The sequence below is a fragment of the Pimephales promelas genome, chromosome 3 (assembly GCF_988280905.1).
Source record: "Pimephales promelas chromosome 3, fPimPro1.hap1.1, whole genome shotgun sequence".
In the NCBI taxonomy this organism is placed as follows: Eukaryota; Metazoa; Chordata; class Actinopteri; order Cypriniformes; family Leuciscidae; genus Pimephales; species Pimephales promelas.
In genome coordinates this window covers 8,372,528-8,400,381 of record NC_142771.1, presented here as the reverse complement: position 1 = coordinate 8,400,381, position 27,854 = coordinate 8,372,528, and the positions used below count along the sequence as shown (strand labels likewise).

Genomic DNA, 27,854 nt, shown 5'->3' with positions numbered 1-27,854 from the left:
GAGAAAAATCAAGTGAACTGAAGGGGGAAGGTGTGATCGTGAGTTAAGAGGGAGAAAAACACGAGTGTGCGAGTGAGAGAGAGAGTGAGCGAGAGATAAAGGGTCGAGGGTGGGAGGATCTCCTTCATTCAGCAGAAACTCTTCATCAGACTCTTGAAGAGACAGGCAGAATAAAGAGCCCAGCAGGAGGAGAAAACACACACATCTCTCTCTCTCTCTCTCTCTCTCTCTCAAGTGTTTCTCGGCAAGCGTCTGGATGGAGGGAGACGGAGATGTGGAGCTCACACTGAGTCCCGAGACTCTCACGGAGGACGACGTGTGTGTGATCCAGGACACGTGGAGACCCGTCTATGAGAGCCGGGAGAACGCTGGAGTCGCTGTGCTCATCAGGTACGCCTGTTCACTCGCCCATCACTCACTAAAACTGGTTGAACATGCACTATAGTTGTCTACTTGGGTTATTCCTAGGCTTTTGGACATGTAATACCTCATTGTTTTGGACTTGTACCATTGGGATAATATAGTTTTTGGAAGTTAACCCCATACCACGGTAATGCTATGTTTTTTTGTGTGTGTGTGGACGTTTTACCATAGTTATGCCATTTTTAACATTAACATTTGAACATTTACCATGGTACTACTATGTTTTTGAACATTTGCACCACTGCATTTTTGTATTTATAACTTGTAATTCTGTAGTTTTTGCAAATGCACCAATGTGTACTATGGTAAACTATAGTTGTGTGAACATTTACCTTTGGTTGTGCCATAGTTTGTAGCCTATGCACAATGGTGGCACGTAATATATCATAATATATATGTACTATAATAATGTTGTTTTTGCATTTTATTTGAACATTTACCATGGTAATACTGTGTTTTGGCATTTATAACTCGTAAATCTGTAGTTTTTTGGTAATTCCAACTTGCACTATGGTAATACTATAATACTACATTTACCATCCCAGATAGCAAACTGACATTGAATCAACGTGGAAATATGACATCGAAACAACGTTGATCTGACATTGTTTTGCTCATCGAATTAACGTTGAACCAACGTCAGACGGGTCATTCTTTCAAAACTAACGGAAAATCAACTTGAAATCAACGCGTTGTTTCAACGTTATGAAAGCAAACCAATTTTCGATTTTCATTTAGCTTTGAAGAATGCCGCGTCTGACGTTGGTTCAACGTTAATTCGATGAGCAAAATCAACGTTGTTTCAATGTCATGAGAGACGTCGTTTCCACGTTGATTCAATGTCCGTTTGCTGTCTGGGATGGTTATGCCATAGTTTGCAAAATGCATAATAGTGGTAACAGTGATGTTTCTAAACATGTTTACCTTTTTTTGAGCATGTACCAACGTTTTTTTGAACCTACCGTTACAGTGTTCTTGAACATTTACCATGTTTGTCATTTATAATTAGTAATTACGTGTAATTGGTCAAATGTACAGTACCATTTTTAACTTGTATCATGGCAAATACTATGGTTGTGAGAACATTTATCATGGTTATGCCGTAGTTTGATAATTAAACAATAGTGGTACAGTGATTTTTTTGAACATGTATCTTAACTGTTGTGAGTCCGTTCTCATCCCAAGACGTCATACAACTGACCATACGTCAACGTCCGATGTTTTAGGGTACCCTTTAACGTCGGTTAGATGACACTATCTAATCCTAAACCTACCCGCGTCATCTAACTGACGTTAAAGGGTACCCTAAAACGTTGGATATTGGCGTATGGTCAAAAGCGGGATGAGAATGTGTTGTGGTAGTACATGATGCTTTATTTTTGTGAACATATCTTGGTAATACAGTGTTTTGGGGAAATGTGACATGTTTTCATGGTTATTTTGGCATATACCATGGTAACATCATGTTTGTTTGTTTTTTACCATGGTAGTATCAAGCTATTCTTTGAATAGCAATCACATGGTACTGTATATTTCAGAGTACTATGGTATTCCCACAGTAAGAGTTAAATAAGCACACAGATCAATTTCCATCGATCGCTATTGTTTTCATACTGAGCTGGTGATGATAAACTCTCACACAAACCTATCAGCTTTTGAAGAGTCGAGTCGTTTCCTCGTGCTGTAGAGGTTGAGAGCTGGCCATCTGAAGTTTGCGGGTTGAAAGGCGAGTGGTGAACCATCCTAGTGTTGGTGATGAAAACACTGAGCGTCAGGTGACTCCAGGAGGACCAGCGCTCTATGGCGACATCACATGAAAGTGAAAACCAATCCCACTGGCGCTGCTTATGTTGTATATTGAATGGAAAGAGAAGAGGTTATATTAGGTGCTGGGGGATTGTGGGTAACACTGAGGTGTGACTGCTGGGATTCGATGAACATACTGATCTTGATGGTTTCAGTGAAGAAACTTCTCTCGCTTCCTTCACACTGACTCGTGATCTTCTGTAAACACTTCACCACATCAACACACACACACGCACCTAAATCAGGACAGCAGTGTTGATATCATCTAAAACTTATTTCAATATGTAAACATATTTTGTTTTTATGTGCCATTTAGGGGTGAATAAATCTGATATTGATAATCCCACAATAAACAGTTTCTCAGCGAATCACAATGAATCACAGGACATCTTGGACAGTATTTCTCTGTGATAAAAAGTGTGCATGTTCAGACACGATAAAACGCAGAACATGCATTTGTGGGAAAAAAAGAGCAAATTCAGGCCAGATATCTGAAGATATTGAGTCACGACAGTATGTTATTTAATTTTAAATCAGTTCATCGGTCACATTAACTTACAGACTGTACTTCACCGCCAACTCTCGCTCTTCTAGATCTACTGGCACGACTATAAAAGATTGTAATTGAAAGAGTTCAAGATCATTCATAATACAGCTGGAATAAATTAATCATGAACATTAAAATAAAGTCCAATCGATTAAAGCCAATAAATACATAATAAAACCCATTAACCTTAGTTTTCACTAACTACCACACCCCAAAAATAACAGATTAATAAAATTATGATTTTATGACTTGTACTAGATGATATCCCTCGACATGCGATTCTTCTAACGTTCAGGAATTTGAGCGAATCATTCATGACTTTTAGCGTAAAGTTTCTCCACATGAAAGACTCACATGTCTTCACTCCTGACCTGAGCTCATCTAACCGCGCTTGAAAAGACCGCGATGGATGTCTGCAGTCGTTTCTCTCGAAAGATAACGGCTCTCCGAGATCACACCTGAAGGGCTGCAATAAAGATTTATAATTAAACTCTTTCAGCTCGTGAAATTAGACTTATTTCTCAGAGGGAACGTGCTTTAAACGGACGTCTCAGACCGTTCACACGAGAAGCTACGTGATGCTTTAATTTAGCAGGTCAGTGGAATTAATCAGATGTTATCAAGCATTTATATAAACCCAATTGCACGCTGAAGCTCATAAGACACCCTTTCATATCCGTGAATATACTTGGAGACAAAAAGCACCAGATTGCAGCCAAGAAGTAGCTAGCAAACGGCAAAACACCTCGCTTTAGCAGACACACTTAAAGGGACAATTCACCCCAAAATAACACCGATTAAAATAAAACTGTTATCATTTAACACCAACAATAACTATATTAGTGTCCACACCAACAGACAATATCCACACCGACATGCTAACACTAATGAAAACTAACTACAACATTAGCTATTGTTACACTCTCAGAAAAAAAAATGTAGCCTACAAAAGCTGTCACTGGGGCTGTACCTTTTCAAAAGGTAAACTTTTGTCCATTTTAGGTGCTAATATGTACATTTTAAGTGATAATATATGTACATGTTAGGTGCTAATAGGTACATTTAAGGTGTTAATATGTACATTTTAGGTGGTAATATGTACATTTTAAGTGTTATTATGCACATTTCGGGAACTAATATGTCCATTTTAGGTCCTAATATGTATATTTTAGGTTCTAATATGTACCACTAAGGTAGCCTACCAATATGCAGCCTTTGGGTACAAAAGTGTACCTTTTGAAAAGGTACTGTCTTGACAGCTTTTGTACCTTTTTTTCTGAGAGTGTATTATTATCATAATTTACAGGCCTTTATTTACTTCATGTAACCCCAAAAAGTGTTGTTATTGTTAAGTAAAATGATTAAAAATGTAATAAAAATTAAATATTTTTAAAACTGCATATAAATGCTACTCAAATTGCACTGGCTCCAAACTCAATTGTTAGTATTTTTCCTGTAGAACACAAAACAGATATATATTGACAAATCTGGCCAAATTAAACCACATGATTCAATCTATGCTTAAATAATGCCTGGTTTCACAGGCAGGGTTTAGATTAAGCCAGGATTAGGCCTCAGATTAATATGATTAAACCAGGATTAGGCCTCAGTGCAATATGGACATTTAAGTAGCTTTTATAAACGTGCCTTACGCCCACTGTACGATTGAGGGCTGTCCCAGACGAAAGATGAGCAATCGCAATGATCTCTGTGGTCATGTGAGAGAGGTTCGGCCAAAGATAGCCTGTGATAATGTTCAGACAGCGTCAGTAATTTAGCATGATCATCTGTGTTTGCTGCTGATACGACCTACGTCGACTGACTAACCAATAAACATGTGAAATCAAATGACGTATTGATAAACTACTTACCTCAAGATCCATTTGCAAAATTGGCTTGGCACGTTGGCCTCTTTTCCCTAACATTGACTTACTTGACTTACTTGCTTCATCCACTTTTTATCAGCGCACATACACTCTCAGAAAAAAAGGTAAAAAAGCTGTCACTGTGGCTGTACTGTACCTTTTCAAAAGGTAAACTTTTGTCAATTTCAGGTGCTAATATGTACATTTCAGGTGCTAATATGCTAAGGTGCTAATAATTTCCAACACTATCTCATGACCAATTCGTACGAATTCGACGAATGAATAAAAAGTGTCTAATTCGTACTAATTCGTAGGACCTCACTCGTACGAATTTGTACGATTTGTCTAAACCCACGTGATGGTTGGGGGTAAGGGGTAGGTCATTCGTATGAATTCATACGAGTTGGCCAATTCGTAAAATATGTACGATTTAGCAAAATCGTACTATTCGTACGAGTGAGGTCGTATGAATTGTTACGATTTAGCCACTTTTTAATCATTCGTCGAATTCGTATGACTTGGTCGTGAGATCGGGTTGACATTTCAGGTGCTAGGATGTACATTTCAGGTGCTAATATGTACATTTTTAGGTACTAATATGTACATTTTAGGTGTTAATATGTACATTTTATGTGCTAATATGTACATTTCAGTTGCTAATATGTACATTTTTAGGTACTAATATGTACATTTTATGTGCTAATATGTACATTTCAGGTGCTAATATGTACATTTCAGGTCCTAATATGTACATTTTTAGGTACTAATATGTACATTTTAGGTGTTAATATGTACATTTTATGTGCTAATATGTACATTTCAGTTGCTAATATGTACATTTTTAGGTACTAATATGTACATTTTATGTGCTAATATGTACATTTCAGGTGCTAATATTCACATTTTAGGTGTTAATATGTACATTTTAGGTGCTAATATGTTCATTTTAGGTACTAATATGTAAATTGTTAGGTACTAATATGAACATTCAGGTGCTAATATGTACATTTTAGTTGTTAATATGTACATTTCAGTTGCTAATATGTACATTTCAGGTCCTAATATGTACATTTTAGGTGTTAATATGTACATTTCAGGTGCTAATATGTACATTTTTCGGTACTAATATGTACATTTTAGGTGTTAATATGTACATTTCAGGTGCTAATATGTACATTTTTCGGTACTAATATGTACATTTTAGGTGTTAATATGTACATTTTAGGTACTAATATGTACATTTTAGGTGCTAATATGTACATTTAAGGTGTTAATATGTACATTTTATGTGCTAATATGTACATTATAGGTGTTAATATGTACATTTCAGGTGCTAATATGTACATTTCAGTTGCTAATATGTACATTTTTCGGTACTAATATGTACATTTTAGGTGTTAATATGTACATTTTAGGTGCTAATATGTACATGTTAGGTGTTAATATGTACATTTTATGTGCTAATATGTACATTTTAGGTGCTAATATGTACATTTTAGGTGCTAATATGTACCATTAAGGTACCAATATACAGCCTTTAGGTACAAAAGTGTATCTTTTGGAAGGGTACAGCCCCAGTGACAGCTTTTGTACCTTTTTTCTGAGAGTGTATAAACACAATTGTCAAATAAAGTGTGATTCATCTTTCTCCATTTAGGGTATATATATTTGCTCAATAGGGGTCATAATTGTAGAGTCGACATCCCAAGTTTATGGGATCCGTGTCGCAGAGTGTGGTTTGTAAAGATCAGATTGGGTGATCTGGCTCTTTAAAGGTGTCTTATCACATGCACACGGACTGAGAGTGTCTTCATAACTCGAGCTCCGTTTAACATTCCCATGATTGCTTCAACATTTCCAGGGGATTTGAAGTGCCTTTGTTGGCCGTCCAGCCGCTGACACACGGCAGAGGTTAAGAGCTTTCGTACTCGAACATGAGTAATGACACACTTTAGGAGGACAGAGAAGACCAGATAAAGGCTCTTTATCTGCTGTTTGACTTCCACATGTGAGGATGAGTCTCTTCTCTTGGCATTTACTTCTCTGGGCGTCTAATTAATAGGATGGGTCCTCCTGTCTTGTTGCAGTTTGATTTAAGGTTCAGTTCTGAGGTGAAATACAGTTGAAGAGGCCGGTAGGACTCGAAAGATCAACATTAGAGCCGCTCTGGTACAGGAATGACTGTAAAAACACACAAAAAAGCCTTTATTTTTAATCAGATCAAGCAAAAGATGCAGGAGTCTGAAATCTGGAAGCCAATCATAAAAATTCATCTCCTATGAAATCATTTTGTTCTTTCTGAAATGTTTTTAAGAGGGTAAACCAGTCCACTCTTGTTCTGTTGTAATATCACAGTCACTAGGGCTAATATCTCAGATGCATTAATCAACCCAAAATCCTTCAGGGTTATCTGAGGTCAGATACCACATGTCAACAGCTTTCATTGGTAAAAGGGAATTCAGACATGTGGGACACGCTGTGAGAGTCAGACAATGCAGGTTAAGACATATTAAATCACTTTAAAGGAAATTTAAGGCAAGATTATACAGCAATTTGCGTGTTTTAAAAGAACGGGACGTACCGTTACACACAAAGTCATAAACACGCCTGCAGGCCGTCGCACACTTCAGCGGTGGTGTTGAAACTCGCTCCTTGAGGACATCTTAAACTTCAGGATTACGATCAGCCTCTTATGGGGAAAATAAGCCGTCCTGTTTTGAAAATACATGATCAGAAACCTTCAAGAGTAGACCATCTGAAGTGTGTTTCATCAGAACAAACACTTACCATAGCGTTCAAGACTAGAGGTCACGTACAGCAGTGTTGTAGTACTCGAGACTCGGACTCGTCTCGGACTCGGTCTCGAGACCATATTTTAATGGTCTTGGTCTTGTCATGGACTCGTGTCCATTTGGACTCGGAATTGACTCGTACTCGAACATTTGTTTTTTCAGGACTCGGAATTATTCCCGAGTCCACTCGAGTTCAATTAAAAATATTTTTCATGATTATTAATGTATGTGAATAAAATATTTCTTTAAATTGATTGACACGCCCAGTGATTGGTGATTTTCTAGTGCGCAACTGCGCATGACAAATTGTAATAAAATTACTTTTAACAACCACCTACTATGTGGCCTTTTTACCCTAAACTGATCATATTTTTTAAACTCTAAGTAAATTCAGTAAAAAAAAAAAAAGTATTTCTCTAAGTAAATAAAAGTAAATTAGGTATGGACTCGGTCTTGACTCGGACTCGACTCTCTCTGGTCTCGGTGTCGACTCGGACTCGAGTGAGGTTGTCTCGACTACAACACTGACCTACAGTAACACTGGGGATATTAGTGATGTTTTATTAGAGCTGAATTATACATTTATCTATTTTATCTGCTGCTCTTTATCGAACTGTTAGCTCATGCGCACATATTCTTTTTAGTAAGCAAACACACAGAGCTGCCTAGCAACCGCATAACAGCATGCTAAACCAATGGGAACACCTGGCAACACCCTGGCAGTGTCAAACATCTGTTTGTTATAGATTTTCTCTTTTTTTTTTCTTTTTCTTTTTTTGCAAAAATAGTTGTATTGATATGCAAAACTTAAATCATATTAATAATTTAAGTATAACACCGTGTCCTAACTACACGCGACGCGATAAAATTCCAGCGACAGCAAGTGTGTCTGTCCACACTAGACGCGACGCGACTGAGATGCCATTGCCACACATTCAGAACAGCGTGTGAGTCTGTGAAAGTGCACTGTTGGCCCGCACTTGTATTGGAAATGGGTAAGGACATAATCAAATCAAGAAATAACATTATTAAAAATCTAAACATTAACAAAATATACTCTTTGGCTAATTTTGTTATGAAGTACAGATGTTTGTATAATTCATTTTGAACGCTATATTAGGCTACATGCTTTCAAAATCTGAGGTAAATGATCCGTTATCGCTTGTGGCACAGTGACATTTTTAACTAAAAATAAATATGTGTACTCATAACTAGTGTAATGTCTTCATTCTGTCAGCCGCGACGTCGCAGAAATAGGAACCGTTTCTAAATTAGAAACTTCGGGTGTCGCCGTCGCGTCTGTTAGGACAAAACTCTGATTAACATGGAAAAGATAACGTTGCCTTTTATCGCGTGTCGCGGCGTCGTGTCGCGTGTTGTACTACACGGTGTAAAGTTTTGCATATCAATACATTTAAAAAAAATTAAATAATAAACTGTTTTTTTTTTTGTAACCAGATGTTTGACACTGCCGATATCAAGTGCTATACGCCTTATTCACGGATGCGCCATCTTTGATTTTTAATGAGAATGAAAGCGAGGCTGTGAGGGATAGACTTGCATCTCTTCAATGGGCTGTACTGTTATTTAATGTGTTTTCGGATTGTTCTGCTCATAAAAAACGGGAAAAAATATCTTTCAGAGAAATGTCAGTTGACAAAAATCTCCAGACAATGTAAGCTGTGAAAAATTTTAAGTAATCTAGCAGCTTTATTCAACTTGTTACAGCGGATGCCATTGGAAACACGGTAAGTCTATCCCTCACAGCCTCACTTTCATACCTGTCATGGCGCTGCTCTGAATAAGGTCTATGGATGGTTGCCAGAGTGTTGCCATGCAGTCGCTAAGGTGTTCCTATTGGTTGTTAGCATGTTGTTATGTGGTTGCTAGGCAGCTCTGTGTGTGTGCAAGGTGGTTTAATAAATTATTAATATGATTTAAGTTTTGCATATCAATGCTGACACATCCTAAATAATGTAATAAACAAGTATGACTTATTGTGTATCTAGCTACTGCACATCAATACTAAATACTAAAATATCAAGTAAAGGCAGAAACACACGGATGGAGTGATGATGGAGAGAGAGATCGGTGTGTTTAGGTGATAGACAGACAGAAATATTAAACATAGAGTGTTTGAGCTGCTTCTGCTGGACGAGAGAAACCAGAATCACAAACACAACACCTGTCATACGGTAGTCACACACACACTATAGGGTCAAGTGTGCTAAACATCCCTTTAACGGCGCCTGAACTCATTCATTACAAAGTCGAGTTAAAAAAAAAGCCATTCCCTGAGTTTTATTGCAGTATTTGTTGTAAGTGGAGGAGAATTTCAGCAATGTTGGTTAAATATTATCTCAGGAAAGGTTATCTGTCCAGCTGGGTCCGAACACACTTTCTCTCACACACACACACAGCGCACCTCCCTTTATCTGTAACCTTATGAAACGGTTGCACAGCCCTGCTATGATGTATTTTCTGATAAAATATGAAAAAAAAAACGCAATTATCCGCTACGTTTTACGAACACGTCACAATATTCCTCATTTAAATAATTTATACGCAGAATAAAGGGGCGGGGCCTGGTTGAGTTAGTTAGTAGTGTGTTGAAACTGGCGGTTATGGTAATTAGGGGCGCGACATTTCCCAAACGCTTGACCAATCACAACACACCGATCCAGCCGACCAATCAGAGCACAGTGTGCTTTTCAGAAGGCGGGGCTTCATAGAGACAGGAACTAAACAGAGCGATACTGACAGACTGGGAAGAGAGGAGCCGCAACAGTGGAGAATATGAGGAAAATTATGTGTTTTTAAACATTCAAGCATGAAAACCTGTTCTAATAGAGGCCAAAAACAACATCAAGACTTAATATGCCCTCTTTGAATCTTTTGGAAGGTCCAGATGAAAGGAAATATTTGTTTTAAAAATACCTAAATGTGCTTCCTCCAGGTTCTTCGGGAACTTCCCGTCGGCGAAGCAGTACTTCAGTCAGTTCCGGGACATGCAGGATCCCGAGGAGATGCGGCAGAGCGTCCAGCTGAAGAAGCACGCCATGCGGGTCATGACCACCCTCAACTCGCTGGTGGAAAACCTGCGCGACGCAGACAAACTCAACACCATTTTCAGACAGATGGGCAAATCACACGCGCTCAGACACAAGGTGGATCCCGTCTACTTCAAAGTGAGTATGAGGAAACAAACGACAGGATGCATCAGTTCTGATTTTTGAGATTCTTTTACATTTTATTTCAATTTTTTATTTCTAGTAACTTTGTAACTACATGTCAGCTAACTCTCATCAGCCCTGCAGAGTCAGACCCTAATTAAAAATATCTGATCCACACTGTAAACTTAAAAAACTAAGTGTTCGCAAGGTTAGTCAACTCAAATATCCAAGTTGTCACTTAGAACAAATTCACATTTCAAGCTGACTAAACTTAAAATTAAATGACCGCAAAAACTTATCGTATGTTGAAACAACTATTTTGTTTATGGAAAGGTTTTCAGGATTACCAGACACTTCCAAGCAGGGGAGTTGGAGCTAAACTAAAATACGTATCTATTTACATAACATTCTCTGGCGCTCTTTGCGTTTCTGTCAAAAATGACAAATTTTTTTTTTTTTTTTCAATGAAATTAATGTACTATATTTTGGTTTCAATGTTTTTTTTTAATAATTTGTATTTTTAGAGGATTTTTTTATACTAAAATATATTTACGCTGTATTTATAATCTATTTATTTAACTTTTTGAGCATATACCTGAAAATTTAATTTCCAACTTAAACTGTTGTAAATCTGGAATGCTTTAGTTCCCAGACTCATGTTTGATCTGTTTTCAAAGACGACACTTGGCAGATTATTGCTGAAGTCAAAAAAGATGACACTTGAGTTAAAAAAAAGTAAACTTAAAAAAGTAACAGAATTTTAACGTGTATTGTTATGAAAAATGCACAAACATAATATTTTCAATTTTTATATAAAAAATCTATTTTCAAAAACACTACAACTGCAAGAAAATCAAAGCCATAAATCTAAACAAGTTGTGCTCTATCTAAATTTGAGGTTGATATCTCCAAAAATGAGCTTTCAGTCAGATGTTGTTTGGCCGCAGTACCGAACGCTTCCACTAGATGAAATTCGTATCATTCATTTCCAATACGTTTTTTACAGGACCATTTAACCTTTACGAATCATGTCCATGATTTCTTTTTTTTTTCACATAGCAAGTGCCAGAACATTTACCAAGTTTCGTACCATTCTGATGAAAAAAATAAATAAAAATTAACCGTAACATTTTTCGGTCAAAAATGACGAAGAGTACCAGAGAGGGTTAATTTATAAGTCATATATGTCTAAAGGATTAAAGTCTGTTGCGTAAAATAAATATAGCAGCAATCAGTCTGCTATTGTATTCCAACCATTACCCCTGATCGGAGGGGATATTTAGTTCATACCTAGAGTTACGCTCCAAATAAATGTAATGGTGCAACGCAAAAATATTTAGTTGTGCGGAAGTTATAACTCTGTGTGCCCACTTATGTCAAAACTATAGGCTAAATTGCAACTTACACACAGCTGGTGCAACCGACCCCTGTTGACATATGGTTGTAAAGTTAGTATAATGTCTAAAGTGGACTTTTGAAATAAAGTGTTTCTAAAATTAGTCTCTTCTGCTCATCAAGGCTGCATTCATTTTGTAAATATACAGTAAAATCAGTAATATTGTGATATATTATTACAATTTAAAATAGCAGTTTTCTATGTGAATATATGTTAAACTGTAATTTATTCCTGTGATTAAATCTGTATTTTCAGCATCGTTACTCCAGTCTTCAGTGTCACATGACCCTTCAGAAATCATTCTAATGTCATCTGATGATCAAAAATCAGTTATCATTATGAACAGTTCATATTTAATCACGTGTTCTTGCTGGATAAAAGTATTAATCGTTTTACTTTTCCTGCAGATTCTGGCCGGAGTGATCCTGGAGGTGCTGGTGGAAGCTTTCCCACAATGCTTCAGTCCCGCCTCGGTGCAGGGGGCATGGTCTAAGCTCATGGGCGTCCTGTACTGGCAGATGAACAAAGTCTATGCTGAAGTCGGCTGGGAACCCATCAAAACCTCTCCAAAGTGAAGGAGAGAATTCATGCAGAATATGAATATATGAATCGCACCAAAGATTACTGCAGATTTGACACGTAAATTTGATTTGTTTCTATATACAAAATCCTGGAAGAAAAAGAGGACGAGTAGAATATAAACAGCTGTAAACCATTTTAATCAGTGTCATGAATAGTGGCCGTTGTAATCGTATGACACGGGACAATCCTAACAAACACTTCTTTATTAGGGATGCGCGATATGTATCGGTCATCATATCGGTATCGGCCGATATATGTTAATTTTGAATGTTATCAGTATCGGCTTATATATGTTAATTTTTAATGTTAGCGGTATCGGCTAATATATGTTAATTTTTAATGTTATCGTATCGGCCAATATATGTTCCTTTTTAATGTTATCGGCCGATATATGTTAATTTTAATGTTATCGGTATCGGCCGATATATGTTCCCTTTTAATGTTTTCGTATCGGGCGATATATGTTAATTCTTAGGTATCGGCCGATATACGTTTATTTTTAAAGTTATCGTATCGACCGATATATGTTTCTTTTTAATGTTATCGGTATCGGCCGATATATGTTCAGTTTTAATGTTATCGGTATCGGCCGATATATGTTCCTTTTTAATGTTATCGATATCGGCACATTTATGTTCATTTTTAGGTATCAGCTGATTCATGTTCATTTTTAAAGTTATCGTATCGACCAATATATGTTCCTTTTTAATGTTATTGGTTTCGGCCGATATATATTTTCATTTTTAATGTTATCGGCCGATATGTTCCTTTTTAATGTTATCGATATCGGCCGATATATGTTCCTTTTTAAAGTTATCGTATCGACAGATATATGTTCCTTTTAAATGTTATCGGTATCGGCCGATATATGTTCAGTTTTAATGTTATCGGTATCGGCCGATTTATGTTCATTTTTAGGTATCAGCTGATACATGTTCATTTTTAAAGTTATCGTATTGACCGATATACGTTCCTTTTTAATGTTATCTGTTTCGGCCGATATATATTTTCATTTTTAATGTTATCGGCCGATATATGTTCCTTTTTAAAGTTATCGTATCGACCGATATATGTTCCTTTTTAATGTTATCAGTATCGGCCGATATATGTTCCTTTTTAAAGTTATCGTATCGACCGATATATGTTCCTTTTTAATGTTATCAGTATCGGCCGATATATGTTCCTTTTTAAAGTTATCGGTATCGGACGATTTATGTTCATTTTTAGGTATCAGCTGATACATGTTCATTTTTAAAGTTATCGTATCGACCGATATATGTTCCTTTTTAATGTTATCGGTTTCGGCCGATATATTTTAATTTTTAATGTTATCGGCCGATATATGTTTCTTTTTAATGTTATCGATTTCGGCCGATTTATGTTCATTTTTAGGTATCAGCTGATACATGTTCATTTTTAAAGTTATCATATCGACCAAAATATGTTCCTTTCTAATGTTATCAGTATCGGCCGATATATTTTCATTTTTAATGTTATCCGTATCGGCTGATAAGAAAAATGTGTCCGCTATATTAAAGCTGATAAATAATGTATTATATCCTTTAGCTGAGACACTTCATATACACATTGTTCAGTATGAGAGGTTTGCTTGAAATATGATTGAAATCACTTCAAAAGAGGAAAAATACAGTAAAGTGAAACGTGTGCAGAGCAAGTCTATCATATCAGCAACATAAAATAATAATATGAACATTATAACTGTGTGTTTGGGACGTGGCTTTTCATGGTGAGACTTTTCTTTGGATTTAGATTTATCGGCCAATATATCGGCTTTATATCCACACAGTAATATACAGGAGATCGCAGGAGCAAACTAACACACCCCCAAAGACAACTGTGGGATTGAACACACAGCTGGAATAATGAAAGTGACACACAACAACAGGTGCAGGAACTAATGAACAACCTGAGACTAATAATGATCAGGAACCAAAACACCATTAAAATAAAGAACACAGAGAGAGTGAACTTTATAAATGTTTATAGGCCCTAAATATTTTATCTGGACTTTATCGATGTCAGATCCGTAGCAACTGTTATTCAGCTCAGATAACAAACACTTGCATAAATCAGTGGCGAAATCTCAAGCTCTCTGCGGTCCGGCTCCCGTTAAATATTTACACATACTCCAGATAAACCCTGGCCTCGTACACAAACTCCACCTCCATCACATACAAAAATGTGCATTTCTGATGAAACATCTCTCGGTCTTATAAATAAACTCTGCTGGAGGTTTGTCCAGTTCATCTGTAGCGGATGTTTGGGAAAGAGATGAGTGCTTTTGTATCAGTCCCTTCCTCTGTGTAAAAAACTGATGAAAGTGAATAACAAGGACTGTTCTGTGGAACTGAAGCCGATCAACTCTTTTCTTTTTGTACTTCTCTGAATGTTTTGTATGTGTGATATAATCACTGATTCAGAAATAAACTCAAACATTAAAGAAATAAATTCAAAGTCTTGTGTTTTTGTTTTGGTCATACACTTCTTTTTTATAGAAAAACAACAATATTTTAAAATATTTCAAATGAACAATGTATTAATTTGTAATTTTATTTAAATTCTACTATTTTAATTTTATTTGAATTCATTTTATTTGAATTTTTTTATTAAAATATCCAAAATTTAATTTGTAATATTTATATATATATATAAATCTTTTTATTTTATATTTTTAGTTTTTTTAATGTATTACATACATCATATTTTAATTAGATATAATGTTATTAAAATGTTAACATTTAAATATTATTTTCATTATTATTACTATTATATTAAAATATTACAATTTTAAATTGTATTTTAATATTTGAATTTTTAACTTTTAAAAATTTTTAGTTTTTAAATGTGTGTACACACACACATGCACAATATTTATGCATATTTTATTAAAATGTTACCATTTTAATTCTTTGTTTTATTATTATAATTAGATAAAACTGTAACCATTTTAATTTGTAATATTATTCTATAAAAATGTATTTAATATTTAAAATTTTAACTGTATTATATTCACATCATATTTTAATAACATATATATTATTTTATTAGTGTTCACATTTACATTTTTACTTTTATTATTAATATATAAATACATATTTAAATATATAATTGTAATTTATATTATTTTTATTTTAATGTTTTAATTGTATTTGCTACAGGCATGCACTGATAGCCACCGGACACGATTGTTTTCACAGGAAGTTCGTGAACCACCGCAGCACATGTTGTTTTGGCGGTTGCTATGGTTACATCGTCCATGATAAACTTTTGAAAGCACGCACTGTTTACTGTGAGCTGAACGTGATTAAATCTCTATTAAATTCATTCATTTATCAGTGTGTTCACCTGCAGCGTGTGTGATAATCCACAGCGAACCGCAGGAATGGCTCCAATCACACACATATTCAGCCTCTGACCTCAACAAACTTTACAAAGGAAGAGAGAAAACTTCTTTATCAAGAGCGAAGTGATAAGAGGAGCATTAGAGAGAGAGATAAACCACGAGCCGGATAAATCAGCGGATCACAGTGGGGCAAATGTCATTATAAACCTGTGTGTGTATGTGTTAGTTTGTGTGTGCGTGCGTGCGTGCGTGCGTGCGTGTGTGTTTACACAGATGTAGAAACGACCTGCAGCATCTGAAATCTGTGAGTAACTCTAAACACACAAACACTTGAGACAGACAGATCTGAGTCTGACCACCCGCTGCTCACACACTCCAGTGAAACAGAAGAAACCTTTTCACACACGCCACAGAGAATCCTCAAACACAACACATTCTTCACCGTTTTATGAACTCCCATATCTGCTCCAAGAATGGCATGTTACAGGCTGTGTGAATAGATTTCATAAGAGAGAGAGCGAGAGAGAGAGAGAGAGAGAGAGAGAGAGAGGGGCGAGTTGAACACACACAAAGCTTAAACTTAAAAAAAAATAAGCAAAAATTAGAAATGTGAAATGTTTGCTTTTTTTATTCTAAATAAAATACAATTTAAGTGAATCTTAAGTCTCTGTAAATTTGAAAAATATTAAAAAGTGTTGATTTAGAAATAGAAATATTACCAGAAATAACTTTTTAGCATATATAACTATGCTATATATGAAACAACAACAACAATGTATTAACAAAAATAAAAAACACATAACAAAGTACTAAGTTAAATACTAAGCTGAAACAAGCTGCAGATTTGAGCTCCACCCCTCATCAAACACACCCGAACCACACAGGATGTGAAAAATTCTATTCAGGTGTGTTTGATTCTTTATTCAACATGTTAGAAAATCAATAAGGAGAAATTAAGGCACAATGGCAGTATGGGATTGTGAGAATGCTGACTCACGCAAATGACACACTCAAAAACTCGTTAGTCTTTAGAAATTTCTTTAGAAATTTAGTCTTAGAAATTCCCGAGAAATAACAACATTTGGGTCAACAGTCATCAGTATCATTATAATCACCACCACCACCATCATCACCATCATCATCATCATCATCCAGTAAGATTCAGAGTTGTGAAGAGAATGAAGAGAAATGTCTAAGTCTATTCTGAGGGGTTGTTTGCAACTAAAAACGTAAAACTTTCTATGCGTTTTAGCTGTTCGTTTACACGACAACAGCATTTTGTCAGTTCGTTTACATGACAACTGTGTTTTGGCCGTTAGTTTACATGACAACGGCGTTTTGGCCATTCGTTTACACGGCATCAGCGTTTTGGCCATTCATTTACATGACAACTGTGTTTTGGCTGTTTATTTACACGGCAACAACGTTTTGGCCGTTCGTTTACATGACAACTATGTTTTGGCTGTTAATTTACACGGCCACGGTGTTTTGGCCGTTCGTTTACACAGCCACGGTGTTTTGGCCGTTCGTTTACATGGCCACGGTGTTTTGGCCATTCGTTTACATGACAACGGCGTTTCGGCCGTTCGTTTACACGGCAACGGTGTTTTGGCCGTTCGTTTAGATGCCAACTGTGTTTTGGCTGTTTGTTTACACGGCAACAACGTTTTGGCCGTTCGTTTACACAACCACAGTGTTTTGGCTGTTCGTTTACATGACAACGGCGTCTCAGCCGGTAGTTTAGTCGACAACAGCGTTTTCGCCGTTCGTTTACAAGAACAACAGTGTTTTGGCTGTTCGTGTACACATGACAACAGTCTTTTGGCCGTTCGTTTATACGGACAACAGCGTTTTGGCCGTTTGTTTACATGACAACGGCGTTTTGGCCGTTAGTTTACTCGACAACAGCGTTTTGGCCGTTCGTTTACACGGACAACAGCGGTTTGGCCGTTCGTTTACATGACAACAGAGTTTTGGCAGTTTGTTTACATGACAACTGTGTTTTGGCTGTTTGTTTACACGGCAACAGCGTTTGTCCGTTTGTTTACACGACCACAGTGTTTTGGCCATTCGTTTACATGAAAACGGTGTTTCGGCCATTCGTTTACTCGACAACAGCGTTTTGGCCGTTAGTTTACACGACAATAGCGTTTTGGCCGTTCGTTTACACGACAACAGCTTTTTGGCTGTTTGTTTACACGACAACAGGGTTTTGGCCGTTCGTTTACACGACAACAGTGTTTTGGCCGTTCGTTTACACGACAACAGGGTTTTGGCCGTTTGTTTACACGACAGTGTTTTGGCTGTTTGTTTACACGAAAACAGTGTTTTGGCTGTTTGTTTACAGGACAACAGGGTTTTGGCCGTTCGTTTACTCAACAAAAACCTTTTGGCCATATTATTTTGGCTGTTCGTTTACACGACAACAGCGTTTTGGCTGTTTGTTTACACGACAACAGGGTTTTGGCCGTTCGTTTACACGACAACAGGGTTTTGGCCGTTCGTTTACACAACAACAGTGTTTTGGCTGTTTGTTTACACGACAACAGCGTTTTGGCTGTTTGTTTACACGACAACAGCGTTTTGGCTGTTTGTTTACACGACAACAGGGTTTTGGCCGTTCGTTTACTCAACAAAAGGGTTTTGGCCATTAGTTTAGACGAAAACAGCGTTTTGGCTGTTTGTTTACATGACAACAGCGTTTTGGCATATCGTTGTTGTGTAAACGTACCCTCATATGTTTGCCGAATCTGAGGTCAGAAAGACACGTCTCTGGGTTGAAGGTTATTGTCGTTCAGATGAAGCAGATAAATGAATGACAGACACATTCCCCCTCAAACATCTGACCATGTGATCGATCTGCACTGCTTCATGAGTCACAGTTACTCACATCAATTCGCTGAAACATACAGTGACTCAACATAATTTACTGCATGTTTGATGAATGTGCACTTTATCCCTGATCCCATGAAGTCAGTCACGTAGCACACGAAACATGATCCAACATTTTCTTAAGTAAGTTGTGAGTGATTGAGTGACACACACACACAAATAAAGCCTCATAACTCCAAAACTATAGGGAAAGTCAAAAGGTATGTATGGTTTGACAGAACACTAATGAATCACATTACATACGGACACTCTCTTGCTGAGAAACTGCAGATAAAAAAACATCATAGGGAAAGAAACTTCCTAGAAACACTCTGATTACCATGCGCATATCTAAAAAAAATCCCTATTAATTCCAAGTCAACAACTTGGCAGCCACTCAAAACACCCTAGCAACCTCCTAGCAACCTAAACAACCCTACCCAGATAGCAAACTGACATTGAATCAACGTGGAAATATGACATCGAAACAACGTTGATCTGACATTGTTTTGCTCATCGAATTAACGTTGAACCAACGTCAGATGCGTCATTCTTTCAAAACTAACGGAAAATCAACTTGAAATCAACGCGTTGTTTCAACGTTATGAAAGCAAACCAATTTTCGATTTCATTTAGCTTTGAAGAATGCCGCGTCTGACGTTGGTTTAACGTTAATTCGATGAGCAAATCAACGTTGTTTCAATGTCATAAGAGACATCGTTTCCATGTTGATTCAATGTCAGTTTGCTGTCTGGGTAACAACCTCTTAGAAACCCAGAACACCCTAACAACCTCCTAGCAACACTGTGGCATCCATCCAAAATACCATAGCAACCTCCTAGTAACACACCTAATCAAACCAACCTAGCAACCCAAAACACCCTAACAACCTCCTAGAAACACTCTGGCATCCATCCAAAATACCCTAACAACCGCCTAGTAACACACCTAACAACCCAAAACACCCTAACAACCTCCAAAAAACACTTTGCAGCCACCTAAAACACCCTAGCAACCTCTTAGCAACACTGGAATCTACCAACACAGAGAAATGTAAAGACTATATTTCTGCATGTCGATGGGGTTTGTTGCATGTGTAGAGTGTTTTGGTCGGGGTGTGATCGTGTAATCTGCTGTGTCAGCGCTCGATCAACAGCAGAAGGTGCTGATGGCTCAGACCCCCCTCCCCAACACGACTCATACTGGTTGAGATTAGCGCTAATCCAAACACATAATCTCATTCACGTGCAGGGCATGGTGAAAGTGTGTGTGACCCTTGTGTAGTTCCTCTGCCCGGTGAGAAGCCTGAGGGTTGTTTTTGTGTTCGCCGAGTTTCACGGTACAGTACAGCAGTCATGTGCACCACCATCATGGTCCTGAGCACCATCGCTCTCCTGCTGCGACGGATGTTCACCAACCGCGTCAAACCGTGAGTCCACAGCATTCTCTGTAAGATCAGAACAAACTAAGGCACAGGGAGGGTGTTAAAATGTGCTGTTGTTATGTAAAAGGAGCCATGTATACCTAATCTGACCCTTGAGAACTACTGCGATCGGTGTAGCCTAATGTGGGGATTATTGCACATGTTGTCTTTAATCAAACAGTCACTTAATATTGTAAAATAAGAGATAAATATGATCAAAATGTTCAAATCTTGCTTAATGGGGGGCCATAAAACGAGATCCTAAAAACAACAATGCATTTGGGGGTACACACACACACACAAAAAAAGAATTAATAAATATTTTGTATTAATTATTCAAATATATGAATATATTATAATATATGAATAAACTATATATTAAATATAATATAATTTATTAAGTGTATTAATATTAAGATTTGAATGGTCAAATACTTCTAAAATATCTTAAAATGCATAGAAATAACTTTATAGACGCTTTCTAAAGGAAACATCCTAACCTACATGGACCCTAAGAGAGATTTGTCAAAATAAATCATGCTCCTCTCATGTAAAGCATAACAGAGTCATAATGCTCTAAAACCAACAATGTGCTTCTCAAAAGAGCATACAAATGAACCAAACACAATCGTCCACCATTTTGGATGTTTTGTTTTTGTTTTTTTTGTCACCATCTCAATGCAATGTATTCTGAATTGCTTTCACAATGAAAAACACATTTAGAAGAAATAATTTGATATCTTTTTGATGCACTAAAATGCCATCTATGGAGCTGGAAACTGTTTATTACAGGCTTATTGTTTTCTTCTCATATCTCCAGAATGACAGAAGTGAACGGGACAACGGAAAAGCCGCATGAGAACGATGCTACGGCTTCATAAATATAGCTATGAGAAAAAAATGAAAAATGTTGCGAGTTTTGGAAGGAACTCAGTTCATCCTGTGTGGATCTTCTAAAGTAAATGGTCACCCTGAAATATTCAAGAGCATTGTCAGATCGAATACAAGACGACATGCACGCAGCGCGCGGAAAAGAGACAATTCACAGAGTTGAAATGGGTTTTGTGTGGCAACTCTCACTGAGGAAAAAATATATTTTCAAAAGTGCTTTTAAGAGCTTCAGGACGGGATGCCCTGCTCCATTTTAAAGGCGTAAGTGCTGCGAACGTCCTGTAAATCATTCATACACAACAAGCGTCCATCAGCTGCATGCAGGACTGGACCGGCACAGACCATCACCTTCATCATCTTCATCATCAGCGGGACTTTTCTGATCGGTGTTATCTCGACACTGGAGGAGTTTAGTGCATGAAACATTGATGCCTTCACATGTGGGCTCTTTCTGTGGATGTGAGTGTGTGTTTACCTCGCTTCAGCGAACACACACAGTTCTTCAGCTCTGCACACTGTAGTTTCAAGCAATGGTCAATCAATCAATAGCCGATTCTGACTTTTAATGAATGCAAGCACAAAATTATTGAAATTAACACAATATTCTTGAAATGCTGCATATTTTATATCACGTGCATCTGAATCAATAATTCCTCATAGTCTGTTTAAACAGGTTCAACAATGAGATCTCGTCAATATCTTAACAGTTTCTGACAGTCAATGGAGTTTTGATATTTATGAGATTATAACCCATAATGATTGATATAAAAAGTAAATAATTATATTTTTTTACTATATTTAGACTTTTTATGTCATAATTATGTCTTTTGATCTCATAATTATGGAAATATATATATATATAACTATAAAAAATAAGACAACGCCATAATTATAGGATAAAAAGTGAAAATTGTGAATAAAAATAATGAGATATGTGTAAAAAAATATATTTTAAGATACTAAGCCATTATTATAAGAGAAAGTCATAGTTTTCACTTGTTTGGTTTGATCATGGACTGCAGCTAAACAGACTATCAACTACTTTTAAGTGATAAAAAGTTAAAGCAAATTATGTCAAAATTACATTACAAGTCATAATTATGAGAAAAACATTTAAAAACATTTAACATTTGAGATACTAAACCATAATTATAAGACAAAGTCATAATTATGAGGTAAAAAGTAAAAAAAAAATATGAGTCACAATTATGAGTCAAAATTATTTGAAAAAAAAAAATAATTTTTAGATACTAATCATACAACAAAATCATAATTATGACGCCAGTAATAATTAGATAAAACGTTGAAATTATGAGTCAAAATGATAAGTCATAATTATAGGATAAAAATGTCATTTTGAGATGCTAAGCAATAATTATAAGACAAAGTAATAGTTTTCACATTTTCAGGACTTGTTTTGTTTGATCACTGATTGCAGCTAAACAGGCGAATAAGAGACTATCGACTACTTTTATTATTTTTAAGTGATAAAAAGTTCAATTTTTATTACAAAATAAGTCATAAGAAAAACATTTAGTTTTGAGATACTAAGCCATAATTATATGACTAAATCATAATTATGATGTTAGTAATTAGATCAAAATTTGAAATTATGTGTCAAAATGATAAGTAAAAAAAATGTAATTTTGAGATACTAAGCAATAATTAAGACATGGATTGAGAAAACTGGATGTTTTAACAACACTGTTTACAGATCATGGGTTTTCAGCCAGACAGAAGGACAGAAGGACTATTCCTCAGTTCATGTTCTGATGATTATTCAATTATTCATTATTAAAGTTCTCAAACTCTCCTGGGAGAGAATCAGAAAACACAGCTGCACTCTCGAAGGAAACCCGAACCTCACTCCAAACATCTCCTCTGTGTATACATTCCTCCAGGTGTCTCTAAATATCCGGGAAACTCAGATTACACAGACCAATACGCCAACGGACTCACACGAGATGCAGATCAAGCGTCATTCAGTGTGTGTTTATGATCTCAACCACAGAAACATCTCTGAAGTCCATAAACACACAGATGAAGTCCACCATCAGGACCTCCTGGTCTTCAGCTAATGATCAAGACATCCTCATCCCAACACAGTGGAGAATCAACAACTGGCCGATGACCTGGATGAGTTTCACTGCCGGTTTAAAGCCCGTTCTCACACCCCAGACCCTCTCAAACACAACCATCAACAGATTCTGCCAAACATCGGTGGTCATGAAGTCATTAGAGAGACTCATGAAGGGCATCTACACTGATGACTGCATCTCTGTCGAGTTTCGACACCACAGCCATCGGCCTCGTCCAGGACAGCGATGAGTCTGTTACATCAGGAGGTTGAAGAGCTGGCTGTCTGACACACTTGACATCATGGTTTAGGTTTCTGGATACCAGGAGCTCAAGTGGACAATCACATGAGGGGCTTTCCATAGTTCCAAGAGCTATTGGTGGAAGTTCACGGATTTTGGCGTGGTTCCACCGCAGGAACCAGGAACGATTTTAGTTCTAGGAACTGCTTTTGGAGGAACTACTAGAATTGGTCTGATAGGAACTCTGTAGCCCCTTTTCCACCAAAGCATTTTGAGAGCCGGTTCGGAGCCGGTGCCTGCGCGCGAACCAGTTATTTGTGTTTCGACAGCCAAAGAACCGGTTCGCGGCCGGGAAAACTGGTTCCAAATCGGCACCAACTCTTTGCTGGACAAGAACCGTTCTTTTAGCACGTCATGTTTACGTCGGGGGCTGGGGCGGGTTTAGATGTGTTCTAACAACATGACATCATGACTTTTGCGTAAACATATACGCCACTTTCGAGTCAGGTGGCGTGTTATCTCTACGCATTTTATGCTATCCGCATGTATGCGTATATGTCTACGCCATTAACGTCCGCGTAATTCCGCGTGTCTGTACACGCAGTCAAATCTCCAGTCATAAATGCCATTAACCCCAGTCACGGTTAAGTTTAGGGATGGGGTTGAGGTAAGTCATATCTTTTTTTTCCCTAGGATGGTAAGGGAACAGTCATAAATGCCATTAACCCCAGTGACGGTTAGGTTTAGGGACGGGGTTGATGTAAGTCATATATTTATATAACGTTAAGTCAACGGCGTTCATAAACACGCTGAAAGGCGATTATGCGTCTTGATAGCACGCCAAAAATGGAAATACGAATTGGCGTGTCATACACACGCTACTTCATGAGATCAGTCTGGTTCTAAACATATTTTCTGACCATCGCAAAGCCAGGAGAAACTGCAGAAACACGCAAGCGTTTTTATTTATTTATTTTTTTTATTTGAAACATAAGCAAAGAAGAAAACAGTCACGATATAGAACAAATAAATGGAAAGAAAAAAAGACACAAGACAGGGGTACATAACTTATCAGAAAAGATTACATATCAAACGAAAAGATTAAAAGACTTGCATATTTCAATTGTTTTTAAAGTTTTCTTGGTACACGAGTTAGAGATAATCACAAAGCAATGTACTTGCAAGCGTTTCTAGCGACGTGCACAGTGACGTAACGACGTCGTTCCCTGGGTGCTCTAGTCAGTGGGAAAAAAATCAAAATAAATAGTCAGTGGAAAAACAAACAAGTTCTGAACGGGTTCGCAAGTTGAACCAACTCCGAACCAACTTTGAACCAGCACCAGTTCCGAACCAGTTCTTTTTTCGGTGGAAAAGGGGTATCAGTGACGTTAGCATACGCGGATTGGCCGAACGCACGCGAAACACCGGCAGCCGCCATTTTTAAAAAAACAGAGATTATAGCTTATATATTTACTCCAGAAACTAGGGCCCTGTTTACACGAGAACGCTCGCGGGTGAAAACGTAAAAATATTTTATCAGATGTGCCTTTCGTTTACACGGCGACGGCGTTTTTGAGGCTTAAAAACGCAAAAAACTGAAACCACCCTCCAGAGTGGAAATCTTAAAAACGCTCCACCGCCGCGTTCCCGTGGAAACGGTAAAAACGCAAAGTCTGCTCGACAGTGAAGGTTGTACGCAGGAAAATGTTGGTTTGCGGGTGGTTAGTTCCTACAAATAAGTTCCCAGAACTACTATCGCTTCTGACTCAAATGTCAAAAAGGCCCAGCAAAGTTTGCACTTTCTTCGTCAGCTGAAAAAACTCGATCTGCCACAGATTACAGTTCTACTCAGCTGTTATCCGTCGCTTCTGTGCTCTTCTACTTCTGTCTGGTTTGGGTCAGCCAGTCAATCAGACATATATAAGAAGACAGTCCGTTACTGCTAGGACAGCGGATAGGAGGATTGGTTAACCTGCCCGACCTTCAGGACTTGTAGAGTACAGCGGGCGCACAGGGGTAAAAGGCGCCAATTTTATTGTCCTTTAAACCACTAGATGGCAGCACTTTCCAAAACATCTGCTTTTCTAGATGCACATGGAAATTTGTCTGATCGCAGACAGCAACGCAACGTTGATTCAGAGCTACTTTGATTTAATATTTTAGGTTTTGTTTTAAAAAATGTTGTAGATTTAAGTAGTGATTATTGAATATATTTTGAGACATTTGATCCCCACTAGTGATAATTTGCATACACGTTCTGCCATGTTTTAAACGTTTCCAGTCTTTTCATGGAAAGTCCAAACTATTTATCCTCCTGTTGAAACCAACTAAACATTTTGCTTTTATCGATAATAAGAGTTATGATCCAGGAAATATGACCTGGTTCGCTCTTAAAAACAAAGTCTCTTCATTGGCATCGATTGTTCCGTTAAGAACTTTTAACATCTATGGAATCTTTCCATTCCACTAAAGATTCTTTGAATTTTAAAATGTTCTTCATACTAAGAAAAGAAAAATGGTTCTTTTAAGGACTGATCACTGAAAGGAACCAGAAATGGACATGGAAACTTCTGGAACCTTTATTTGTAAGGCTGTTTAATATGTTTCTCAAGAGAGGTCTTAATGTCGTCCTCCTGTATAATACTGAGCAGACAGAAATGCAGAACGGTAGGGTCTGTTAATAATAGACTAAATGGACATGCATAATTCATGAACAGAACCCACAGGTGTTCTCTGATTGACATGTAATTCATGCAAATTCACAACATGACACACCTCAAATCATCACAAGCATTAGTCTTCATTGTGTTGAAATAATGTGCTTCCTCTTGTTTTGAAAAATGCTCTTCAAATAAAAATACTGGATCAGGTTTTGGATAATCTAAAAGTGTGTGTGTGTGTGTGAGAGAGAGAGAGAGAGAGAGAGAGAGAGAGAGAGAGAGAGAGAGAGAGTGTGTGTGTGTGTGTGTGTGTGGGCATGTTTAGATACTTGTCCCCTCAAGCTTAAAAATTGAGATAGGCCTACTTTATGGGGACTTTTGCTGGTCCTCGCAAGAAAATTGTATTAATAAATATAACAAAATGTGTGTGTGTTAATGTAAAAATGCAGTAAGTGAGTACGTTGTGTGATGGATTAATAAATGTAAGTGAAAGGGGACAGAATCAGTCTAAAATATAATTTTATCTATGGAGGTCCTCGTAAGTATAGCTAAACAAACATGTGTTTGTGTGTGTGTGTGTAAGCAGACGCAGGGGTCTGTTGTGTGTGTGTTTTTTTTAGTGTCTTTACAACACAAATCCCCCACTTAACTCTATTGAAGCAAACAGTGAAATGTGACAACGGGTCTGGTGCCTGAAATCAGACCTTACACAGGTACTATTGGTGCGTTCACGTGATGTGCAGAAGATGATATTTTCCACTTGTGAACTGTTTTTTTTTTTACCAGAATGTTGTGTTCAAGTGCTTTTGTTGTCGTAATGTGGTAAGAAGATGGAGACCCAGATCTGTTATTTAGCTAAAACTATTTTAGATTCCTTAAGTCATCTGCTACAGTAAGAAAATTATTTATTTTCTCAAACGGTAGATAATATGCTGTATATTTTCTAGATCATGAATAACGTTAGTATTTTTTATCATTCACGACTCTTGCGGTGCTCTCCGCCATTTTGAAAAGGTCACTCATCTCGGCAACTCGTCCATCAAAATATTCTATGTGTTTCCCAGTGAAAAATAGGGTGTTCATGTGCATTTTCCACGTCGGCTTTTGGTATATAATTTTAACATAACACGTCAACGCACCATAAATCTCTAAATCATCCAGAAAATATGATGAAACAAAAATCTAAATCTGAAAAATCAAGTGCCGCTTCAGTCTTAGAGTCTCACCCATAATGTCATGCGATACACTGTTTTTGCTTACTGTGAAAAGTATCTAGCCTATATAAGGAAATGCACATTTTTAGTACAAAAATCCAAATGTAAAAAAATGCAAAAAATAGGCTACATCTTATTGCTATAAATGAATGTCTAAAAATAGTTCCTTAAAAGTTTACACACTAATAAAATGGTCAGAATGTCCTTGAAAACTCATGTAAAGTGGCCTTTGTTCTTGCTGTAAAAGACGAAGAGAGCTGGAGTCTCCATCTGCTGGTGAACCGTTACATTACAAGACAGAAGATTTCATTATTCAAAAATCAGTCATCGTATTATTATAAACCAGAATATTAACAATATAAGAACAAAGAATCTTTTTTTACGCAAATAGAAGTAACGTTAGGCCTACCATCTTAATCAAAATAAATTACAACTTTTTGATTTCAGAAATAGGCTGGTGAAATCAAAAGTTGAATCTATTTTTAAAAGCAATCTGTATATGATTAGGCTACTAGTTCAATGCGACAAC

General features: G+C 37.0%; 1 protein-coding gene across 1 annotated transcript; it reads left to right on the top strand.

Annotated features, from left to right (window-relative positions):
- Positions 1-256: 256 nt before the first annotated feature.
- Positions 257-15,053, top strand: cygb1 (cytoglobin 1). The gene is made up of 3 exons (XM_039675181.2): positions 257-390; positions 10,390-10,621; positions 12,410-15,053. The coding sequence occupies exons 1-3, from the start codon at positions 257-259 to the stop codon at positions 12,575-12,577; spliced, it is 534 nt and encodes a 177-aa protein (XP_039531115.1). The 3' UTR covers positions 12,578-15,053.
- The last annotated feature ends 12,801 nt before the right edge of the window (positions 15,054-27,854 follow it).

Bases quoted from the DNA above. Each gene is read 5' to 3' on its own strand.
- cygb1 (XM_039675181.2), top strand. From the start codon at position 257: ATGGAGGGAGACGGAGATGTGGAGCTCACACTGAGTCCCGAGACTCTC. The intron at 391-10,389 runs GTACGCCTGTTC...TGCTTCCTCCAG, and splicing joins GGAGTCGCTGTGCTCATCAG to GTTCTTCGGGAACTTCCCGT. The intron at 10,622-12,409 runs GTGAGTATGAGG...CTTTTCCTGCAG, and splicing joins TGGATCCCGTCTACTTCAAA to ATTCTGGCCGGAGTGATCCT.